This window comes from Entelurus aequoreus, linkage group LG14 (genome assembly GCF_033978785.1).
Source record: "Entelurus aequoreus isolate RoL-2023_Sb linkage group LG14, RoL_Eaeq_v1.1, whole genome shotgun sequence".
Taxonomy (NCBI): domain Eukaryota; kingdom Metazoa; phylum Chordata; class Actinopteri; order Syngnathiformes; family Syngnathidae; genus Entelurus; species Entelurus aequoreus.
In genome coordinates, this window is record NC_084744.1 from 60,857,402 (window position 1) to 60,879,914 (window position 22,513).

Consider the following 22,513-nt stretch of genomic DNA (forward strand, 5'->3'; position numbering starts at 1 on the left):
ATTTTTCAATAAAGATAACTTTAAACTAGTCTTAACTTTAAAGAAGTACACTCTATACATTGCTAATGTGGTAAATGACTATTCTAGCTGCAAATGTCTGTTTTTTTAGTGCAATATCTACATAGGTGTATAGAGGCCCATTTCCAGCAACTATCACTCCAGTGTTCTAATGGTACAATGTGTTTGCTCATTGGCTCAGAAGGCTAATTGATGATTAGAAAACCTTTGTGCAATCATGTTCACACATCTGAAAACACTTTAGCTCGTTACAGAAGCTACAAAACTGACCTTCCTTTGAGCATATTGAGTTTCTGGAGCATCACATTTGTGGGGTCAATTAAACGCTCAAAATGGCCAGAAAAAGAGAACTTTCATCTGAAACTCCACAGTCTATTCTTGTTCTTAGAAATGAAGGCTATTCCACTAAATTTTTGAACGGTAGTGTATATATATATATATATATATATATATATATATATATATATTAAAGATGCGCAGATAGGCAATTATTTCATCTGCAACCGCATCACGAAAGTCGTCATCCACCCGCCATCAACCCGCCATCCACCCGAACCAACATTTTATCAAAACCACAACCGCCCGCCACCCGGGCGGTATTTATCATTATTATAATATTATTGTCATTTCCATGAAGAAAGTGTTGACTATTGTTGCCAGGAGTGCGTTCCTCACACTTTGTGTGCGCAGTTGCAGCAAGCAGAAGGATGCTTTTAAGAAGTTAAAAAAATGTTTTAGAAAGACAAGGCCTATATTTTCGTTAGGTAAAAAAAAAATGTTCTGAATTTATTTCAATGAATATTAACTTGTTAACGTTATAATGCTCAAATAGGGACGAGGGCGGGGTGCACAGTGAACAATTTCACGACAAAGATGAACCTTTATTGATTGATCTGCAGCCATGACAAAATATCAGACAATCTCCATTGTCAACGACAGGCAGGAAAATAAAGATAAACACATAGCCTATGTTGTAGGCATAGGCTCATACCTTTTTAAGTTGAAATAAAAAATGTGCCTATAAGCCTTAGGCTGTCAATCACGCGCACAAACTTCAATTATACAACAACATATGTATGTCATCCCTATTTAAACAAAAATAAATTAAATAAATAATAATAATTGAATTATAATGAAATAGAGGGTCGCGACAAACAAAGCAGGCTAAATAGCCTTACATTGTAGCCAATCGGAGATGCGCTTCACTTGAAAGCGAGGCCAAATAATGAACACACAGTAGTATATCTCCAATAGAAAAAAAACACAATAAACAACGCAATTGCCTTAATTCCTTTGCATTGTAGTGCGCCCAAACAACACGTAACCATCACAATTATTCAGCTGACCCAACTCAATATAGGTTAGACATCTTATTTGGTATAGCCTAGGTAACGTAGACTAATTCGTTTAACATATCCAACCGTATGTCTACTTACTTTTTTTTTTTTTAGCACTATGCAGGAATAAAATGGCATCTACAGTGCCAGGATTCATGCAGGCGAGAGCGCCTGGCCCCTAAAATGTGCCCTGCTGCGCTGAAGGAGCGCTCACTTGCGCCACTCAATTGTTGCTGGGACACATAGGATTCTCTTTATACATTTACTATGTATATATATTTCCAAATTGGTTCAACCGCCATCCGCCCGAATCTATTTAAAATCTATTTTTTTCGTCATTCATCCGCCCGACCCGCGGGTGTGTCCGCAAACCGCGCATCTCTTATATATATATATATATATATATATATATATATATATATATATATATATATATATATATATATATATATATATATATATATATGTATATATGTATGTACTGTATGTATGTACACTGTATGTATGTGTATATGTATATGTATATATATGTAAAAATATATGTTTATATATTTATGTTTGTGTGTGTGTGCGTGTATATATATGTGGTGTGTGTGTGTGTATACATACATATATGTGTGTGTATTTATATAAATGTGTATATGTGTGTGTATATATATATATGTCTATGTGTATGTGTGTATATATATATGGCTGTATATATATATGTGTGTTTGTATATATGTATCTATATATATATATATATATATCTTTTGGATATGCTGTGGTGTAGATTTGTATGTAAATTTGGCTCCACGGTCCTTTTTTGAGTCCGTCTGCAAGATGTTCGATTCCGGAGGCGTTCCCGGATTGCAAATGAAACCATGCCTCACCCTCTCCGAAAATATCATAATTTATCTTCTGCAAATGTACTCTGTTTAAATAAATATTTTGGAGTCGTCCCCACTATTTCTTTCCCCCAGGCACAGTCGTAAATAACATTACATAGATTCACAACATTAGAATCTGCATTCAAAAATGTCACTTTGGCATTGGTTAGCATGAATATCTAACATTTGGTCATAAAAGACGGTCCCCTTTAAATAAGCTCTACTTTTCCCTACTCCTTTTCGTTCGTGATGTTTCTTTATGTAACCTATAAAGCATGTCTGGAACAAATAAACCATAACATACAACAACGTCCGGTTATTAATTTCAGAAGGTATGTTTGTCCGTACAATAAGAGTACGACATGGATTTAATCACATATGGGTCTGATTTTTTGAATATGTCAGATGCAGCATTTGTGGAATCTCGGCGTGGCCCAGTCTCCTGTTTTGTTTAGACTCCCGGTATAGCCCCACCAGCATTTAAGCTGAAAAGACGTTTTGTCAGCCAAAATAAATAAAAGCCCTTGAGTAGCCATCCCATGAATTCAACTTTTTTTTCTTCTTTTCAACTCCAAAAAAGGCCCACTGGTTGAGAGGAGGCTCTGGAAATTAGAGAGCACAGGGAAACACAGAAGACCTCCCACAAACACGCTCCACGGTAGACCGAACAGGTCATGTTTAAGTTGCCTTTGCACCTATGGTTCTGTTGATTTATTTGATTTAGCACTTTTGCAGATTGGATGACGTGCAGCACAAGCCGCAGCCACTTTTGCATCCATAATCCTGCACGGCCCAAGGATCACGGTGAGGACCTGATTTAGTACACAGTCAATTACCTGAGTGTAGTGAGTGCAAACAGGTCCGGAGCATCTGAAGGGGCAGTGTGGGTTACACTCCTGGGAGTAAGGGTAGCTGTAGTACCTCACCTCATCGTACCAGGCCTGCACGTGGTAGGTGGGAGGGCGGTCCCTGAGGAGATGAAAGAGATCCTAAGATGGATTCTTATCTTGCGTTACATAATCAATTACATGTACACTATATTGCCTAAAGTATTTGGCCACCTGCCTTGACTCACGTATGAACTTGAAGTGCCATCCCATTCCTAACCCATAGGCTTCAATATGACCTTTTGCAGCTATTACAGCTACAACTCTTCTGGGAAGGCTGTCCACAAGGTTGCGGAGTGTGTTTTTAGGAATTTTCGACCATTCCTGACCAACTCCTGAAAAACAACCCCACACCATAATTCCTTCGCTGACCCCTTCTCTTGTCAGTTTACCTGGCCTACCACTTCATGGCATCCTATGACAGTTGCACGCTGGAAATCACTGAGAGCGGCACATTCTTTCACAAATGTTTGTAGTAACAGTCTCCGTGCCCAAGTGCTTGATTTCATACACCTGTGGCCGGGCCAAGTGATTAGACGGACTTAGACTAGACTTAAACTTCCTTTTTATTGTCCTTCAAATTTGAACTTTACAGTACATATAAGAATGAAATGTTGTTGCATTAGCTCACCTGATTCTCATCATTTGGATGGGTGGCCAAATACTTTTGGCCAAATAGTGTATGTTTGTAAAATATTTAATTACATTTTTGTTTACGTTCGTACTACCTCACTTCTGGGACTATTTAGATGGAAAAATTAGGTAAGCGGCAAATGCAGTAAAATTGTATTCACTTCCAGACAAGTTATCGATCTGCAGATATCGGGAAAATGTTTAAACTTACCACCTTTTAAACGTCATATATCAACAATAACGCTGTGGTAAAGGTTTGAACCTACAGGTGAACCTGGATTTAGGAACAACGTGGTCGTCTGCTGTCATTCCTGCTCGACCACTCAGAACTCAGAACCTTTACCAGTGCATTTCTTCAAGTGGCAGCATCAACACCAGGCATTGGCCCGCTCGCTCCCCTGACCTGAATCCTTTAGAGTACCAGTCGGATGAGCTTTGGAGACACGTACTGGAGGCGGCATGGCCAGGACATGCACAGAGCTGCTTCAGGCATGGAGGAATGGGTGGGTCAGAATCCAGCAGAAGTCCATCTAAAGACCTCAGACACACTGCCTGTATCTAAAACAATGATGGCCACACTCGCGAATGTGCCCTGAAGTCTTCTGTACTGTAGAACAAACTGATAGCGTAGCTTGGTAAAAATCAATGAACTGCTTGTTTTATTTTGAAACAAGTGGTAAGTTCCTTTTGCAGTTATTGTTCATGTACGGATATTTTTCAGTGTCTTTTAATCACATCTGTGGTCATCGGATTAGATAATTGAGGGATGGATGAGAGAGTTCCCCGGAAGTTTCCTTGATCATGGACTTTCATGTACTCATGATTAGTTCTCCCTTTCAGACTTCTGTATACCAACCTGCCCCAGTGTGCTCCGAGGTTTTGGCCTATTTGAGTCAGCATGTAACTCGGCCCGTGTTCCCATCGACAGGTATGAGCCCAGTGCTCGGCGCTTCTTTCCAACTCGTAATCCCACACCTGGTGAGAACACACAAGGAGCACTTAAAAATGTCAAAAACAGGCAGAAACCATGAGTCAGTTCATGCAATAGAATAATGCAAATCCTTGGTACAGTTCTTCAAACAAGGGATGTTTTCTTGCTATACAACATTTGGCTACTAACCTGTACAGTACATTTAGTTTTTACTGGATATCCCTTCTTAATATCTGATCATTTATTTGATTGGAAAGCTGTTGGATTTGTGTTTTAAGGTTATAAAGGTTGAAAAAAGGTGTGTAGGTTTTCAAGAAATATGTTTTCACTTTGAGAAGAATGGAACGCGAGATTGACAGACGGATTGGTGTGGCGTCTGCAGTGATGCAGTCACTGCACCGGTCTGTTGTGGTGCAGAATTCTGGCTCAGCTCTCGATGTACAGGTCGGTCTACGTTCTTACCCTCACCTATGGTCAGGAACTTTGGGTAATGACCGAAAGGACAAGGTCGTGAATACAGGCGGCAGAAATGAGTTTCCTCCGAAGGATGTCTGGGATCACCCTCAGAGATAGGGTGAGGAGCTCGGGCATCCGGGAGAGACTCAGAGTAGAGCCAGCTGAGATGGCTCGGACATCTACTACCGATGCCTCCTGGACACCTCCCTGGTGAGGTGTTTCGGGCATGTCCAGCTGGGAGGAGACCTCAGGGGCAGACCTTGGACACGTTGGAGGGACTACGTCTCACAGCTGGCCTAGGAACGCCTCGGTATCCACCCTGTAGAACTAGAGGAGTTGGCCGGGGACAGGGAAGTCTGGGCATCTCTGCTTAGACTGCTGCCCCCGCGACCCGGACTTGAATAAGCGGCGGTAAATGGATGGATGGATGGATGGATGGATGTATTCACATTGGGGAAAACTACGGACAAAATGGTGTATAAACCAAATATGGAATGAGAGGAGTCTGATTTAACTATTGCCCTCACAGTCGAATCGTCGGACATTGAAACCCTCTCCTCTACGTGGAAGGGTGGCTAGTTGAATTCTTGAGGCCCCAAAGCTGTGCCCATCGGGACACCCTCAGACCAAACTCCAATTTTTGCTTGCAACTTAAAGCATATCAATTAACCATGTGTGTCCTTTCCCTTTTCTGTGCATTCCAAATAGGAAAAAACTGCAGCTGATGGGGATACGATCTGCCCTAGGGAAGGCATTCATATGGCCCCGTTCCTGGGTGAATCTCGCGTGAGAGGACGAGGGGAGGTTCATCATCTTGCAATGCAGTCCGCTGAAAATGATGGAAAGCCCCACACTACACAGCAACCGGTGACGTGGTCAAGGTTGGAATTTCCACAAAACACATTTTAAGGTATTCAAGACTCTACTGCCATCTGGCGGCCGAAGTGGACAGTGCACCCCCCCACGCCCCCTATATTAGCCTACTATCAAAATGACTTTAAAAGTCTTATATAAGTGTTATAATGAAGACAACACATTATATAAGTGTCTATATTAGCTATATTAGCCTACTATCAACATGACTTTAAAAGTCTTATATAAGTGTTATAATGAAGGCAACACATGATGTAAGTGTCTATATTAGTTATATTAGCCTACTATCAAAATGACTTTAAAAGTCTTATATAAGTGTTATAATGAAGGCAACACATGATGTAAGTGTCTATATTAGCCTACTATCAAAATGACTTTAAAAGTCTTATATAAGTGTTATAATGAAGACAACACATGATGTAAGTGTCTATATTAGCCTACTATCAAAATGACTTTAAAAGTCTTATATAAGTGTTATAATGAAGGCAACACATGATGTAAGTGTCTATATTAGTCATATTAGCCTACTATCAAAATGACTTTAAAAGTCTTATATAAGTGTTATAGTGAAGGCAACACATGATGTAAGTGTCTATATTAGTTATATTAGCCTACTATCAAAATGACTTTAAAAGTCTTATATAAGTGTTATAATGAAGACAACACATGATGTAAGTGTCTATATTAGCCTACTATCAAAATGACTTTAAAAGTCTTATATAAGTGTTATAATGAAGGCAACACATGATGTAAGTGTCTATATTAGTCATATTAGCCTACTATCAAAATGACTTTAAAAGTCTTATATAAGTGTTATAGTGAAGGCAACACATGATGTAAGTGTCTATATTAGTTATATTAGCCTACTATCAAAATGACTTTAAAAGTCTTATATAAGTGTTATAATGAAGACAACACATTATATAAGTGTCTATATTAGCTATATTAGCCTACTATCAAAATGACTTTAAAAGTCTTATATAAGTGTTATAATGAAGGCAACACATGATGTAAGTGTCTATATTAGTTATATTAGCCTACTATCAAAATGACTTTAAAAGTCTTATATAAGTGTTATAGTGAAGGCAACACATGATGTAAGTGTCTATATTAGCCTACTATCAAAATGACTTTAAAAGTCTTATATAAGTGTTATAATGAAGGCAACACATGATGTAAGTGTCTATATTAGTTATATTAGCCTACTATCAAAATGACTTTAAAAGTCTTATATAAGTGTTATAATGAAGACAACACATGATGTAAGTGTCTATATTAGCCTACTATCAAAATGACTTTAAAAGTCTTATATAAGTGTTATAATGAAGGCAACACATGATGTAAGTGTCTATTAGTTATATTAGCCTACTATCAAAATGACTTTAAAAGTCTTATATAAGTGTTATAATGAAGACAACACATGATGTAAGTGTCTATATTAGCCTACTATCAAAATGACTTTAAAAGTCTTATATAAGTGTTATAATGAAGGCAACACATGATGTAAGTGTCTATATTAGTTATATTAGCCTACTATCAAAATGACTTTAAAAGTCTTATATAAGTGTTATAATGAAGACAACACATGATGTAAGTGTCTATATTAGCTATATTAGCCTACTATCAAAATGACTTTAAATTCTTATGTAAGTGTGATAATTACGGCAACACATGATGTAAGTGTCTATATTAGCCTACTATCAAAATGACTTTAAAAGTCTTATATAAGTGTTATAATGAAGGCAACACATGATGTAAGTGTCTATATTAGCCTACTATCAAAATGACTTTAAAAGTCTTATATAAGTGTTATAATGAAGGCAACACATGATGTAAGTGTCTATATTAGCCTACTATCAAAATGACTTTAAAAGTCTTATATAAGTGTTATAATGAAGACAACACGTGATGTAAGTGTCTATATTGTGGGGCGGTATAGCTCGGTTGGTAGAGCGGCCGTGCCAGCAACTTGAGGGTTGCAGGTTCGATCCCCGCTTCCGCCATCCTAGTCACTGCCGTTGTGTCCTTGGGCAAGACACTTTACCCACCTGCTCCCAGTGCCACCCACACTGGTTTGAATGTAACTTAGATATTGGGTTTCACTATGTAAAGCGCTTTGAGTCACTTGAGAAAAAGCGCTATATAAATGTAATTCACTTCACTTCACTTCACTATATTAGTTATATTAGCCTACTATCAAAATGACTTTAAATTCTTATGTAAGTGTGATAATGAAGGCAACACATGATGTAAGTGTCTATATTAGCCTACTATCAAAATGACTTTAAAAGTCTTATATAAGTGTTATAATGAAGACAACACGTGATGTAAGTGTCTATATTAGTTATATTAGCCTACTATCAAAATGACTTTAAATTCTTATGTAAGTGTGATAATGAAGACAACACATGATGTAAGTGTCTATATTAGCCTACTATCAAAATGACTTTAAAAGTCTTATATAAGTGTTATAATGAAGGCAACACATGATGTAAGTGTCTATTAGTTATATTAGCCTACTATCAAAATGACTTTAAAAGTCTTATATAAGTGTTATAATGAAGACAACACATGATGTAAGTGTCTATATTAGCCTACTATCAAAATGACTTTAAAAGTCTTATATAAGTGTTATAATGAAGGCAACACATGATGTAAGTGTCTATATTAGTTATATTAGCCTACTATCAAAATGACTTTAAAAGTCTTATATAAGTGTTATAGTGAAGGCAACACATGATGTAAGTGTCTATATTAGTTATATTAGCCTACTATCAAAATGACTTTAAAAGTCTTATATAAGTGTTATAATGAAGACAACACATGATGTAAGTGTCTATATTAGCTATATTAGCCTACTATCAAAATGACTTTAAATTCTTATGTAAGTGTGATAATTACGGCAACACATGATGTAAGTGTCTATATTAGCCTACTATCAAAATGACTTTAAAAGTCTTATATAAGTGTTATAATGAAGGCAACACATGATGTAAGTGTCTATATTAGCCTACTATCAAAATGACTTTAAAAGTCTTATATAAGTGTTATAATGAAGACAACACGTGATGTAAGTGTCTATATTAGTTATATTAGCCTACTATCAAAATGACTTTAAATTCTTATGTAAGTGTGATAATTACGGCAACACATGATGTAAGTGTCTATATTAGCCTACTATCAAAATGACTTTAAAAGTCTTATATAAGTGTTATAATGAAGGCAACACATGATGTAAGTCTATATTAGCCTACTATCAAAATGACTTTAAAAGTCTTATATAAGTGTTATAATGAAGACAACACGTGATGTAAGTGTCTATATTAGTTATATTAGCCTACTATCAAAATGACTTTAAATTCTTATGTAAGTGTGATAATTACGGCAACACATGATGTAAGTGTCTATATTAGCCTACTATCAAAATGACTTTAAAAGTCTTATATAAGTGTTATAATGAAGGCAACACATGATGTAAGTGTCTATATTAGTTATATTAGCCTACTATCAAAATGACTTTAAAAGTCTTATATAAGTGTTATAGTGAAGGCAACACATGATGTAAGTGTCTATATTAGTTATATTAGCCTACTATCAAAATGACTTTAAAAGTCTTATATAAGTGTTATAATGAAGACAACACATGATGTAAGTGTCTATATTAGCTATATTAGCCTACTATCAAAATGACTTTAAATTCTTATGTAAGTGTGATAATTACGGCAACACATGATGTAAGTGTCTATATTAGCCTACTATCAAAATGACTTTAAAAGTCTTATATAAGTGTTATAATGAAGGCAACACATGATGTAAGTGTCTATATTAGCCTACTATCAAAATGACTTTAAAAGTCTTATATAAGTGTTATAATGAAGGCAACACATGATGTAAGTCTATATTAGCCTACTATCAAAATGACTTTAAAAGTCTTATATAAGTGTTATAATGAAGACAACACGTGATGTAAGTGTCTATATTAGTTATATTAGCCTACTATCAAAATGACTTTAAATTCTTATGTAAGTGTGATAATGAAGGCAACACATGATGTAAGTGTCTATATTAGCCTACTATCAAAATGACTTTAAAAGTCTTATATAAGTGTTATAATGAAGGCAACACATGATGTAAGTGTCTATATTAGCTATATTAGCCTACTATCAAAATGACTTTAAAAGTCTTATATAAGTGTTATAATGAAGGCAACACATGATGTAAGTGTCTATTAGTTATATTAGCCTACTATCAAAATGACTTTAAAAGTCTTATATAAGTGTTATAATGAAGACAACACATGATGTAAGTGTCTATATTAGCCTACTATCAAAATGACTTTAAAAGTCTTATATAAGTGTTATAATGAAGGCAACACATGATGTAAGTGTCTATATTAGTTATATTAGCCTACTATCAAAATGACTTTAAAAGTCTTATATAAGTGTTATAGTGAAGGCAACACATGATGTAAGTGTCTATATTAGTTATATTAGCCTACTATCAAAATGACTTTAAAAGTCTTATATAAGTGTTATAATGAAGACAACACATGATGTAAGTGTCTATATTAGCTATATTAGCCTACTATCAAAATGACTTTAAATTCTTATGTAAGTGTGATAATTACGGCAACACATGATGTAAGTGTCTATATTAGCCTACTATCAAAATGACTTTAAAAGTCTTATATAAGTGTTATAATGAAGGCAACACATGATGTAAGTGTCTATATTAGCCTACTATCAAAATGACTTTAAAAGTCTTATATAAGTGTTATAATGAAGGCAACACATGATGTAAGTCTATATTAGCCTACTATCAAAATGACTTTAAAAGTCTTATATAAGTGTTATAATGAAGACAACACGTGATGTAAGTGTCTATATTAGTTATATTAGCCTACTATCAAAATGACTTTAAATTCTTATGTAAGTGTGATAATGAAGGCAACACATGATGTAAGTGTCTATATTAGCCTACTATCAAAATGACTTTAAAAGTCTTATATAAGTGTTATAATGAAGGCAACACATGATGTAAGTGTCTATATTAGCTATATTAGCCTACTATCAAAATGACAATGTGTTGCAGGCTGACGCAAAACTTTTGATGACAGAACAATTGAAATGTAATATTTATTCGACACATTTTTACAACATTGGAAAACATTAGTAAAACTTCTCAGAGGGTGAGATAACTCCTGGAAATGACTGACTTAGAATGACCAAAGGTATAAATGTGTGTGTCCAGGTTAAAGGAAACTGCAGATTTATTACAATCTTTGGCAAGCTGGGTAGCGTTTCCTGTGGTCTGGAACAACATGGCACACAAACAACTATCAGATAATGTGTCATGAGACATGCACATATAAATTAAATACACAGAGGACATAAGTAAAGGAAATTAAATGAACTCAAATATAGTTAGAAACGAGACCTAGTGATGCAATATGTACATACAGCTAGCTAGCCCAAGTAGCATGTTAGCATGGATTAGCTAGCCGCCATGCACTGACCAAACATGCCTGATTAGCACTCCCCATAAGTCAATAACATCAACAAAGCTCCCCTTTGTGCATTCACGCACAGTATTAAACATTTGGTGGACAAAATGAGACAAAGAAGGAGTGGCCTAAAACACGTCTTTCTGTGGCAGCGTTGGAGAAAGTTGTACATGTAAACAAACTGTTGCGTCACGGTCCACACAACTACGGTGAGTTCAATGACCGCCAAAATTAGTATGACAAAACGGCGCTGGCCAAATAGTGTCATCAGTGAAGCATAAACACAAACATTGGACTTTCTAACAATTAGGAAGTTTTGTGTCGTGTTTGTGCTCCTACACAAACATTTGAAAACAAAGCATTTATTTTTGAACCCATCTTCATACATATTTGAAAAAAGCTCCAGGGAGCCACTAGGGCGGTGCTAAAGAACTGTGTGGCCTACATGCTAACCACTACACCACCGCGCTCTCTTTGAGCTGCTAAATTCAGAATACTCCTCGGGTTTAAAACCAAAACAACACTTCCAAGCCATGTTGTGATGGTGGTAAGCTGCACTCCATTTGTTGAGGGCCAAGTGGCGTTGTATGGAGCCGGTCACACGTGGTTACCAACTTCCCAGCTGGGTGCCACAACCTTCTACTACGCAGGATTTATGACCTGGCATCAACTTGCTCTAACTCCGAGGCAGCTCCAGGACCTTCTTTTCTTTCATTTGATGGCCCTTGAGACCAGTTATCAGAAGCAGAAACAGGTAAACACTGGGGGGCGGGGGTTCTAAGTCTAAGCTTGGGCCCCAGGAGAGGGGGTCCAGACTGAGGCCAAGGGGAAAAAAACCTCATAGCCATAGCACACATGAACATGTGTGTAAGAGGGAAACATCAAAGGACATTAAAAACATTAAAAGAGCAGAGCTGATGCAACCAGCCACTTCTACACACACTTTGTGTAAAATATTTGAGATTGCGAAACTTTTTGAATTACTGAAAAAAAAATTTTTATTTTTGTGAAAAATATTTGAGTTTTTGAATTATTTTAGTTTGTAAAAACATTTTGAGTTTCTGAAACTTTTTTTTGAATTTGTGAAACATTTTTTGAGTTTCTGAAACATTTTTTTGAGTTCGTGAAAAAAAAAATTGAATTTGTGAAACATTTTTTTGAGTTTGTAAAACAAATGTGGAGTTTGTGAAACATGTTTTGAATTTGTGAAACATTTTTCTGAGTTTGTAAAAAAAAAAATTGCAGTTTGTGAAACATTTTTTTGAGTTTGTGAAAAAAAATGTTTTGAATTTTTGAAAAAAAAAATTTAGTTTGTGAAACACTTTTTTGAATTTGTGAAAAAAAAAAAAAATTGTGAAAAATATTTGAGTTTGCGAAACACATTTTTGATTTTGTGAAACTTTTTTTTTTTAGTTTGTGAAGAAATGTTGAGCTGGTGAAACATTTCTTGGAATTTGTGAAAAAATATATATTTTTGTGAAAAATATTTGAGTTTGCGAAACATTTTGAATTTGTGAAACATTTATTTTAAATTTTTGTGAAAAATGTTTGAGTTAGTGAATTATTTCAGAGTTTGTAAAAACATTTTGAGTTTGTGAAACATTTTTTTGAATTTGTGAAAAAAAATTTGAGTGTTTGAAACATTTTTGAGTTTGTGAAACATTTTTTTTGAATTTGTGAAACATTTTTTTGAGTTTGTGAAACATTTTTGAGTTTGTGAAACTTTTTTTTGAATTTGTGAAACTTTTTTTTTAGTTTTTAAAACAAATGTGGAGTTTGTGAAACATGTTTTGAATTTGTGAAACATTTTTGAGTTTTGAAAACATTTTTTTGAGTTTGTGAAACATTTTTTTGGTTATTAAAAAAATTGGAGTTTGTGAAACATTTTTGAGTTTGTGAAACATTTTTGAGTTTGTGAAACTTTTTTTGAGTTTGTGATACATTTTTTGAGTTAGCAAAACATTTTGGAGTTTGTCAAACATTTTTTGAGTTAGTAAAAACATTTTGAGTTTGTCAAACATTTTTAAGTTTGTAAAACTTTTTTTTAAATTTGTGAAACATTTTTGAGTTTGTGAAACATTTTTTTAATTTGTGTAACATTTTTTAGTTTGTGAAAAATGTTTTAGTTTGTGAAACATTTGTTTTAAATTAAAAACATTTTTTTTGAGTTTGTGAAACATTGTTTTGAGTTTGTGAAACTTTTTTTTGAATTTGTGAAAAAAAGATTTTAGTTTGTGAAACATTTTTTTTAAATTTGTGAAATAAAATTTACGTTCATAGAAATTTTTTTTTGACTTGTGAAACATTTTTTTAAGTTCATAGAAACATTTTTGAGTTTGTGAAACGTTTTTTTAGTTTGAAACATTTTTGAGCTTGTGAAAATGTTTTTGAATTTGTGAAAGAAAAAAAAAAAATTGTGTAAAATATTTGAGTTTGCGAAACATTTTGAATTTGTGAAAAAAAAAAAAAAAATTGTGAAAAATGTTTGAGTTTGTGAATTATTTAAGAGTTTGTAAAAACATTTTGAGTTTGTGAAACATTTTTTTGAATTTGTGAAACATTTTTTTATGAGTTTGTGAAACATTTTTTTGAGTTTGTGAAACATGTTTAGAATTTGTGAAACATGCTTAGAATTTGTGAAACATTTTTGAGTTTGTGAAACATTTTTTTAAGTTTGTGAAACATTTTTTTTAAGTTTGTGAAACATTTTCTTGAGTTTTGTGAAACATTTTTTGGAGTTTGTGAAACATTTTTGAGTTTGTGAAAAATGTTTTGGAGTTTGTGAAACATTTTTTGAGTTAGCAAAACATTTTGGAGTTTGTCAAACTTTTTGAGTTAGTAAAAACATTTTGAGTTTGTCAAACATTTTTGAGTTTGTAAAACTTTTTTAAATTTGTGAAAAAAAATTTGAGTTTGTGAAACATTTTTTTAATTTGTGAAACATTTTCTTGAGTTTGTAAAACATTTTTTTGAGTTTGTAAAAAAAAAAATAGTTTGTGAAACATTTTTTTGAGTTTGTGAAACATTTTTTTTCAATTTGTGAAACATTTTTTTGAGTTTGTAAAACATTTCTTCAAATTTGTGAAACAATTTTTTTGAATTTTTGTGAAAATGCTTGAGTTTGTGAAACATGTTTGAGCTTGTGAAATATTTTTTTCAATCTTTGTGAAAAATGTTCTAGTTTGTGAAACAATTTTTTTAAATTTTCGTGAAAAATGTTTGAGTTTGTGAAACAATTTTTTGTGTTTGTAAAAGATTTTTAAGTTTGTGAAAACATTTTGAATTTGTGAAAACATTTTTTGAATTTGTGAAATATTTTTTGGAGTTTGTGAAACATTTTTTGGAGTTTGTGAAACATTTTGGAGTTTGTGAAACATTTTTTTTGAGTTAGTGGAGTTTTGGCAGTAAGTTGAGTCCACATACTGTATAGCCTGGCAGGTTGTAAAGGAGTGCTTGTATGAGAGTTAATATGGGATATTTGACATCAGGACGGGGTAACATTTGTATTATTGCAGATATTTCCAGTGAAAAGAAGCTGCACTGACCATGTACTCCATGTTGGAGGCCGGAGGGTGGACCTGACCCCTCAGCTTGTTGTGCAGGTCTAAGATGAGGTGCTTGTCCCCCTCACTGATGGCTCTCTTTCCTCTGGTCCTGGCCGTCCACCACTGCTCATCCTTGTCCCGGTACTGGTCCAGAAGGGACTCCAGGTGTGTGGAGTTGCTGAGGACAGTTTGGAGCCAACACAAGCACAAACTTGCTGCTCCAAACCAGCGTGGAGGAGGCTTCATGTTGTGAGTAGGAGAATATTCTTGCTGGTCTGTGAAGAGAAAAGACACATTCTGTATGATGACATCAATATTTTTTCACTAATCTTATTTTTCATTTCACAATTGTTTTTTTGTATTGGTCGTATTGTAGCGTGTTGGGAAATATTGTTACATTGTTGATATTGTCCTACCTCGGCTTTACCTCACATTTTTTGGAACTTAGCTAATTGTTCTGCTTTAGGTCAAAGGTCATCAACAAGGGGTTAACAACCTCTAGAGGTCCCCAGGGGCTGTACTTATCAAGCTTCTTAGAATGACTCCTAAGAAGTCTGCTAAGAGTTGACTTAAGAGTAAATAAATTCTTGGCTGAAAGCTGCACTTAAAAGTTAGTTATCAAGCGTCTTACTCACACTTTCAGCGAAGTGTAGGACTGAATCTTAAGTGTCACACTCAGAGCTGAATTACGACATTACTATGTGCCGTAAACGCAATTTTAGGTGACGTCATTTCTGTGTCCATAGAAATGACCAATCACGGAAGGGAATCCGTTGTCTAAGAATAAAGAAATATCTTGGAAATATTGAAGTGGACAATGGGAGTGTATATTTTGACAATAAACTACAAAATAATACAAAACAAACTAGTCCCCGCCGGCACTCACGCTACCGCTCCCTCTCTTCTCTCGCCCACACACTCACTGACGTCACTCACCTCACGGCCACACACATACGCTACTGTCATAACATTTTCTTTCCAATTCATTAATTAGGCAACTAATTTGAAACTGGTGTGGGTGGCTCTATATATACTAGCCCACTGCAGACACATGCAGAAATCAACAAGGAATCGAAAAGTATTAAATCTGTGACAAAAATAATATCCGCTCTGTCTAAACGATACCGTTTGATCAGCTGCTCGTCATAAAAACAAAAAACAAACATTGTTCCGTTCCCTGAACGTTGGCGCACGTCTCTCTCGCCTCAGTGCCATCCCCTGCTGGCAACTCCTAACCACTTAAGACACCTCTGAAGGTCTCTTAAATATCGTGGAGAGTAGGAGTGATTCTTAGACTTAAGAACGTTGATAAAAAGCTTTTATTCTTAAGTTTGAGAGTAGGACTGAATTTCGCAAATTCTCAGGACTTAAGTGTAAAATGGCACTCTAAGAAGCTTGATAAGTACGGCCCCAGAAATTCTGCAGAGGGTCATTACATTTTTGCTTGATTAGACTTGATTATTGTTATATTATTTTATATTTCTATACAATTTTATATAATTGTTGTAATATTATTAATATGTTTAATATTAATAAATAGTAATAATTTATATACATATTCATTTTTATTCAATTAAAAAAAAAAAAAAAAATCATCCATCTTCTTCCACTTATCCGAAGTCAGGCCGAAGTTGATTAGACAGTTTTTTAAAAAATATATATATTTCTATTAAATTTTATATAATTATTTTAAGATTTGTATTTTATTCTTTTTTTTTTTCCATCTTCTTCCACTTATCCGAAGTCGGGTCATGGTTGATTAAACATTACTATCATTATTTTTTGTTTTATTTCTATAAAATGTTATATAATTGTTTTAATAATATAAGTATTATTTAATATTAGTAATACATATTCATAATTTATATACATATTTATTTGTATCTTATTAGTATAAATATTGTTTCCATCCAACCATCTTCCGCTTATCCGAAGTCAGGTCATAGTTGATTAGACTTTATTATCTTTTTTTTTTAATATTTCTATAAAATTTTATATAATTGTTTTGATATTATCAAGATTATTTAATATTGATAATAAATATTAATATTTCATATACATTCTTATTTATTTAAAATGTTTTTACATCCATTTTCGTCTGCTTATCCGAAGTCGGGCTGAAGTTGATTAGACTTTCTTTTTATATATATATATATATATATATATATATATATATATATATATATATATATATATATATATATATATATATATATATATATATATATATATATATATAATGTCTATTCAATGTTATATAATTTAATATTATTACTATGATTTACTATAAATACAAATATTTGAAATGTATATACTAATTTATTTTTGTGTCCTTGGGCAAGACACTTCACCCTTGCTCCTGATGGCTGCTGGTTAGCGCCTTGCAAGGCAGCTCCCTCCATCAGTGTGTGAATGTGTGTGTGAATGGATGAATGTGGAAATAGTGTCAAAGCGCTTTGAGTACCTTGAAGGTAGAAAAGCGCTATACAAGTATAACCCATTTATTTATTATTATTTATTATTAAAAAAAAAAAAATCATCCATCCATCCATCTTATTCCAAAGTCGGGTCATGGTTAATTAAACTTTATATATTTTTTAATATTTCTATACAATTTTAAATAATTGTTGTAATATTAGTAGTATTATTTAATATGTATAAATAGTAATACATTATATACATATTCATTTTTATTTTATTAAAAAAAAAAAAAGAATTCATCCATCCACCTTCTTCCGCTTATTTAAAGTTGGACCGAAGTTTATTTTTATTGTATTTTTTAATATTATTTTCATCCATCCATCTTCTTCCACTTATCTGAAGTCGGGTCTTGTTTGATGAGATAAATAATAGTAATAATTTATATACATATTCATTTTATTTAATTTTTTTCATCCATCGATCTTTGTCCGCTTATCCGAGTTCGGGTTGTGGTCGATTAGACTTTATTATTATTACTTTTTTAATATTTATATACAATTTGATGTAATTGTTTAATAATATCAATATTATTTAATATCAATAAGAAATATTAATAATTCATTTATTTTTTTAAATATATTTTTCCCATCCATCTTCTTCTGCTTATCCGAAGTTGGGTTGTGGTTGATTAGAATTATTATTTTTTAAATATATTTCTATAAAATTTTATAGAATTATTTTAATATTATTAATATGATTTACTATTAATACAAATATCCATCCATCCGTCCATTTTCTACCGCTTGTCTCTTTAGTGGGGGGGTTGAAATTAATTTTTATTTTATTTTTTTATGTATTTTTTCATCCATCCATCTTCTTCCGCTTATCTGAAATCAGGTTGTGGTCGATTAGACTTATTATTATAATTGTTTTTGAATATATTTCTATACAATTTTATATAATTGTTTTGATATTATCAATATTATTTATTATTAATAATTAATATTAATAATTCATATACATTTTTTTTTTTAACTTAAAAAAAAAAAAAAAAAATTCCATCCATTTTTTCCCACTAATCCGAGGTGGGGTGGCGGGGGCAGCAGCCTAAGCAGACTTCCCTCTCCACAGCTACTTTGTCCAGCTCCTCCTGGGGGATTCCGAGGCGTTCCCAGACCAGCCGGGAGACATAGTCTTCCCAACGTGTTGAGGTCTCCTACCGGTCGGGGAGGCGTTCGGCGGGCATAAATATATTTAAAATAATATATATATGCAAAATAATAATAAATAACATATAATATAATAAAATTACTGTATTATGTATGCTATGTTATTACTTAAAATACACTTTTTCTGTATTTTAGCAGACACATTGGTACATTTGCACTAAGTATTGGATCGGAACCAACCTCAATTTCACTCGGTATCAGATCGGAAAGAAGGTGGTATCGCACTTTACTAAAGACCCATGAATGCGTGTGATGCAAAAAATGTAATAAAAAGTAACATGCTTCTTATTCATAAAAATGTGTTGTACCCTTTCCCAAAAAGTACTTAGGACAAAGATTCTCACCTCATGAAATATTCAAACACAGTGTTACTGTTCAAACTCTGTAATGTCACAGAGCCCAGAAATATGAAATATTCTTGTTTTTAATGAGTACCTGCGCCTACTTCGCCACTGTACTTTAACGTGGGTCCTCATGGAGGTACTTAGGGAGCCCAGTGTTGACTTGGCGATACAGGAAATACAAAAAGTGGATTTGATACAGCTCTGAAGGACTCCTGAGTGCAGCGGCGGGTCAACTCACAGTAGCGCCACTGTACCTTTTTCACACCTGATATTACGCCACAAGCCCGGGAATAAAACAGCATTCATGCACTCACTCACTCTCATGGAATCATAATAGACAAATAGATATTACAGTAAATATTACATTATGCAACAACAAAAAAGAAAGCACGTGCTTACCTGTCCAATTAGTCCAGTTGATGTCAATATGATGAATATTCTATAATCCAGTGAGTTGGTCCATCTCAAACAGGAAGGTCGTGCCCACCTTGACACTAGAAATAATATTAATATTTATATATATATGTAAATATCATATAGGTACCTGCTGAATTCCTCAGTGCGCTGCTGGCTGCGTGACACCACCGCCAACTTTGCACTTATATGCCAAGTTTGCCCCTTAGCAACGCTCAACACACTTGGCCACGCCCCCCTCCCGCCGGTTCCCAGCCGTGTGACGTCACCAAGCGTATTGCCTTACTAGTATAACAACACGCGTGACCCATACCGCATATTGTGGTGGCGATACCGATACCGAGTACATGCAACCTTATTCCATGAGAGGTGGCTTTTTGGTTTGGTTCAACAATACAGAAATGCATGAAGAAAAACCGCAAAATACCGGTCATCAGGCGTCAATTCTCTCCCCCCTGGAGAGAGAAGGAATATATTTCCTTTTTGAAACTTGACTTTATTTATTATTTACTTTAGAAGCGTGAAACCGGAAGTAGTTTTTGGATAATGGCACACTTCCATAATAGCACAAGTTATGTGAGGACATTCAATTGTCTTGTCTTTCTGGACTAAACGTGGACATTTGAAACGTGATAGTGTCTTTTCTTTTTAGTAAACCAACACCTTTAAAAGTCAGGGATTGACATGTTGTTTTAAAGCTATTTACCGCCACCTTCAGGACGGTTTGGCGAGCTACACCTTCAATTATTTCATAAGCTGCGTTTATTGTCCAATGATAGCGGCAAACATCACTAATTGTACAAAAGTGTCCCCCTAAAGAGTTCCTTTTATAGTTTTCCGTGTAAGGAATGATATTAAAACACATACTTGACACAAAACGAGTCGAATTCGTCGTTAAAAGGCATAAAAAGTGCCACTTCCTGAGCGGTGCGAGTAAGCTTCAAAATAAAAGCATATCAGTACAGTCTTTAACTTTGATTTGACACGCCAAGGCGGAAGCTGCGTGTCACTGCGTCCCTTCACTAATGTTAAAAGCTTAAAGTCAAAAGTATTTTTGTTAAACGGCATGAATTAATTCGGGTTTTTCGCATATTACATTTTAAGTTGAAATCAGTAATTGTTCACCCCTGTTTACGTTCACTAGGGAAAATACAGACAATAACAGCTATGTATAGAAAATATAAAAATAATATAATACAAACATAAATATCATATAAATGGGGGTTGAATATAAATACAATAAAATATATTAAATATAATATATATCTTTATTATATCAATGTATATATAATAAATATAATATAAATATTATAATAATATATTATACAAATACTTTCTCTGTATAGAAAAAATAAAAAAAGAGTCAAAAGTGTTTTTATTAAAGAGCATTAATCAATTCCGGTTTTTTGCATATTACATTTTAAGTTGAAATCAGTAATTGTTCACCCCTGTTTACGTTCACTAGGAAAAATACAGACAATAGTAGCTATGTATAGAAAATATATTATAAAAATAATATAAATGGGGGTTCAATATAAATATAATATACATTTAGTATATAAATGTATATAATAAATATAATACAAATGTTATAATATAATATACAAATATTTTCTCTGTATAGAAAAAATAAAAAAAGTCAAAAGTGTTTTTATTAAAGAGCATTAATACAATTTGGGTTTTTCGCATATTACATTTTAAGTTGAAATCAGTAATTGTTCACCCCTGTTTACGTTAACTAGGGAAAATACACTATTTATAGAAAATATATTATAAAAAATAATATAATATAAATGGGGGTTCAAAATAAAATATAAATATAATATACATTTACTATATAAATGTATATAATAAATATAATATGAATATTATAATAATATAATATAAAAATATTTTCTAAGTATAGACATTTTTTTTTTTAAAAAGAGTACTTTCAGAATTAAAGAGAAAAGACTAAGAAGTGAAAATAATGAACCAGAGAACATATCCTGATAAATGCTATATTTAATTAAGTTAATGTTGGTTGAAAAATGAAAAATGTCTTTGCATCCCACCTAAAAGTATCCAAACTACAGCCCGCGGGCGTGTTCCGTTTGGCCTGCGAGAGTCACGCACTTAATAAGGATTCTGCTTCATTTTGAATATTTGTCAGTATAATTTCTGCCACTCTGCCGCCGTCTAGTGGACAACGTTATCAAGTCAGGTTAATGACCACGACCTTTACCACTCATGGCGCAAATAAACCAACAAAAATAAAAGTCAACACACATAACACAACCTGTGAACTCAACTTTGTGGATGTGATTTTTTTTTTAAAAATGTCCAAATACCACACATAATTAAAAATGACACCCATTTAAATCCCCTGAAATGCATGATGGGAAAAATGCAAAACTCTCTCCGCACTTATCCATGTTTGGCCCATTTGAACTGCTTTATATTTCTGATTGATTACAAAACTTTAAGGAAGTACACAAGGTACAACGTAAGGACCTAATTCAACATAGTTGTCAACGTTGTTTGGGTAACTTCCATACCTTAGGGCCTCTGCAGTGGAAAAGTTGGGCCCCGAGGTCAAAGTGGTTAAGAAGCCCTGATGCTGGCAAGTTTTGAGCAAATAAATGACGCTCATTCAAATAAAACTTTAAAAAAATGTTCCAATAAAACTAAAATGTAACTAAATAGCGTTTGTGTCCAAATATTGGGGTGTTTTTTTTAAGGCTAATTTAAATCCTGCAAGTGGTGATTAATCATGATTAATCCACATTCAAAATTCTCATAAATCTGATTTGAAAAGTTGACGTATTGTCTCTTGTGCTCTCAATGACTGATTGGCCACTTGCTGGTCACGTGACATGCCCTGATTGTATATGTGCTGCACAGGTGCTAATAAAAAATTTTTTTGTTCTTCCCTTTTCACATTACCTGCCGCCTGCTGCGTATTTGTTTGCTCCTCATTCAGTGTTAGTTTAGGTTCTTGGGTACCGTTCGTTTAACTCTGTTAACAGGTTATGGGCCCAGGTCGAGTTTACCCAGGAGGATATTTATTTTAC

At 33.7% G+C, this 22,513-nt stretch overlaps 1 protein-coding gene and 1 long non-coding RNA gene across 3 annotated transcripts in view; one reads left to right on the forward strand and one right to left on the reverse strand.

The window, feature by feature from the left end:
- Nucleotides 1-15,562, forward strand: part of LOC133665168 (uncharacterized) — a 30,881-nt gene extending 15,319 nt beyond the window's left edge. Inside the window, exons 4-8 of the long non-coding RNA XR_009828709.1 lie at nt 2,805-2,882; nt 2,960-3,028; nt 4,105-4,247; nt 5,840-6,041; nt 15,110-15,562. This is a non-coding gene — a long non-coding RNA (uncharacterized LOC133665168). The remainder of the gene's footprint in view (nt 1-2,804; nt 2,883-2,959; nt 3,029-4,104; nt 4,248-5,839; nt 6,042-15,109) is intronic.
- The window catches only part of crispld1b (cysteine-rich secretory protein LCCL domain containing 1b), a 45,736-nt gene extending 26,092 nt beyond the window's left edge, over nt 1-19,644 (reverse strand). The window contains exons 1-5 of one of the 2 annotated variants that reach the window (XM_062070392.1): nt 19,591-19,644; nt 19,446-19,540; nt 15,053-15,327; nt 4,601-4,719; nt 3,061-3,193 (exon numbers count right to left, since the gene is read on the reverse strand). In XM_062070392.1, coding sequence (XP_061926376.1) covers nt 3,061-3,193; nt 4,601-4,719; nt 15,053-15,298 — 498 coding nt within the window. In that variant the 5' untranslated portion in view covers nt 15,299-15,327; nt 19,446-19,540; nt 19,591-19,644. Of the gene's footprint in view, nt 1-3,060; nt 3,194-4,600; nt 4,720-15,052; nt 15,328-19,445 lie in introns of both variants that reach the window. The other variant, XM_062070391.1, reaches the window with a different exon arrangement.
- Between the last annotated feature and the right edge of the window lie 2,869 nt (nt 19,645-22,513).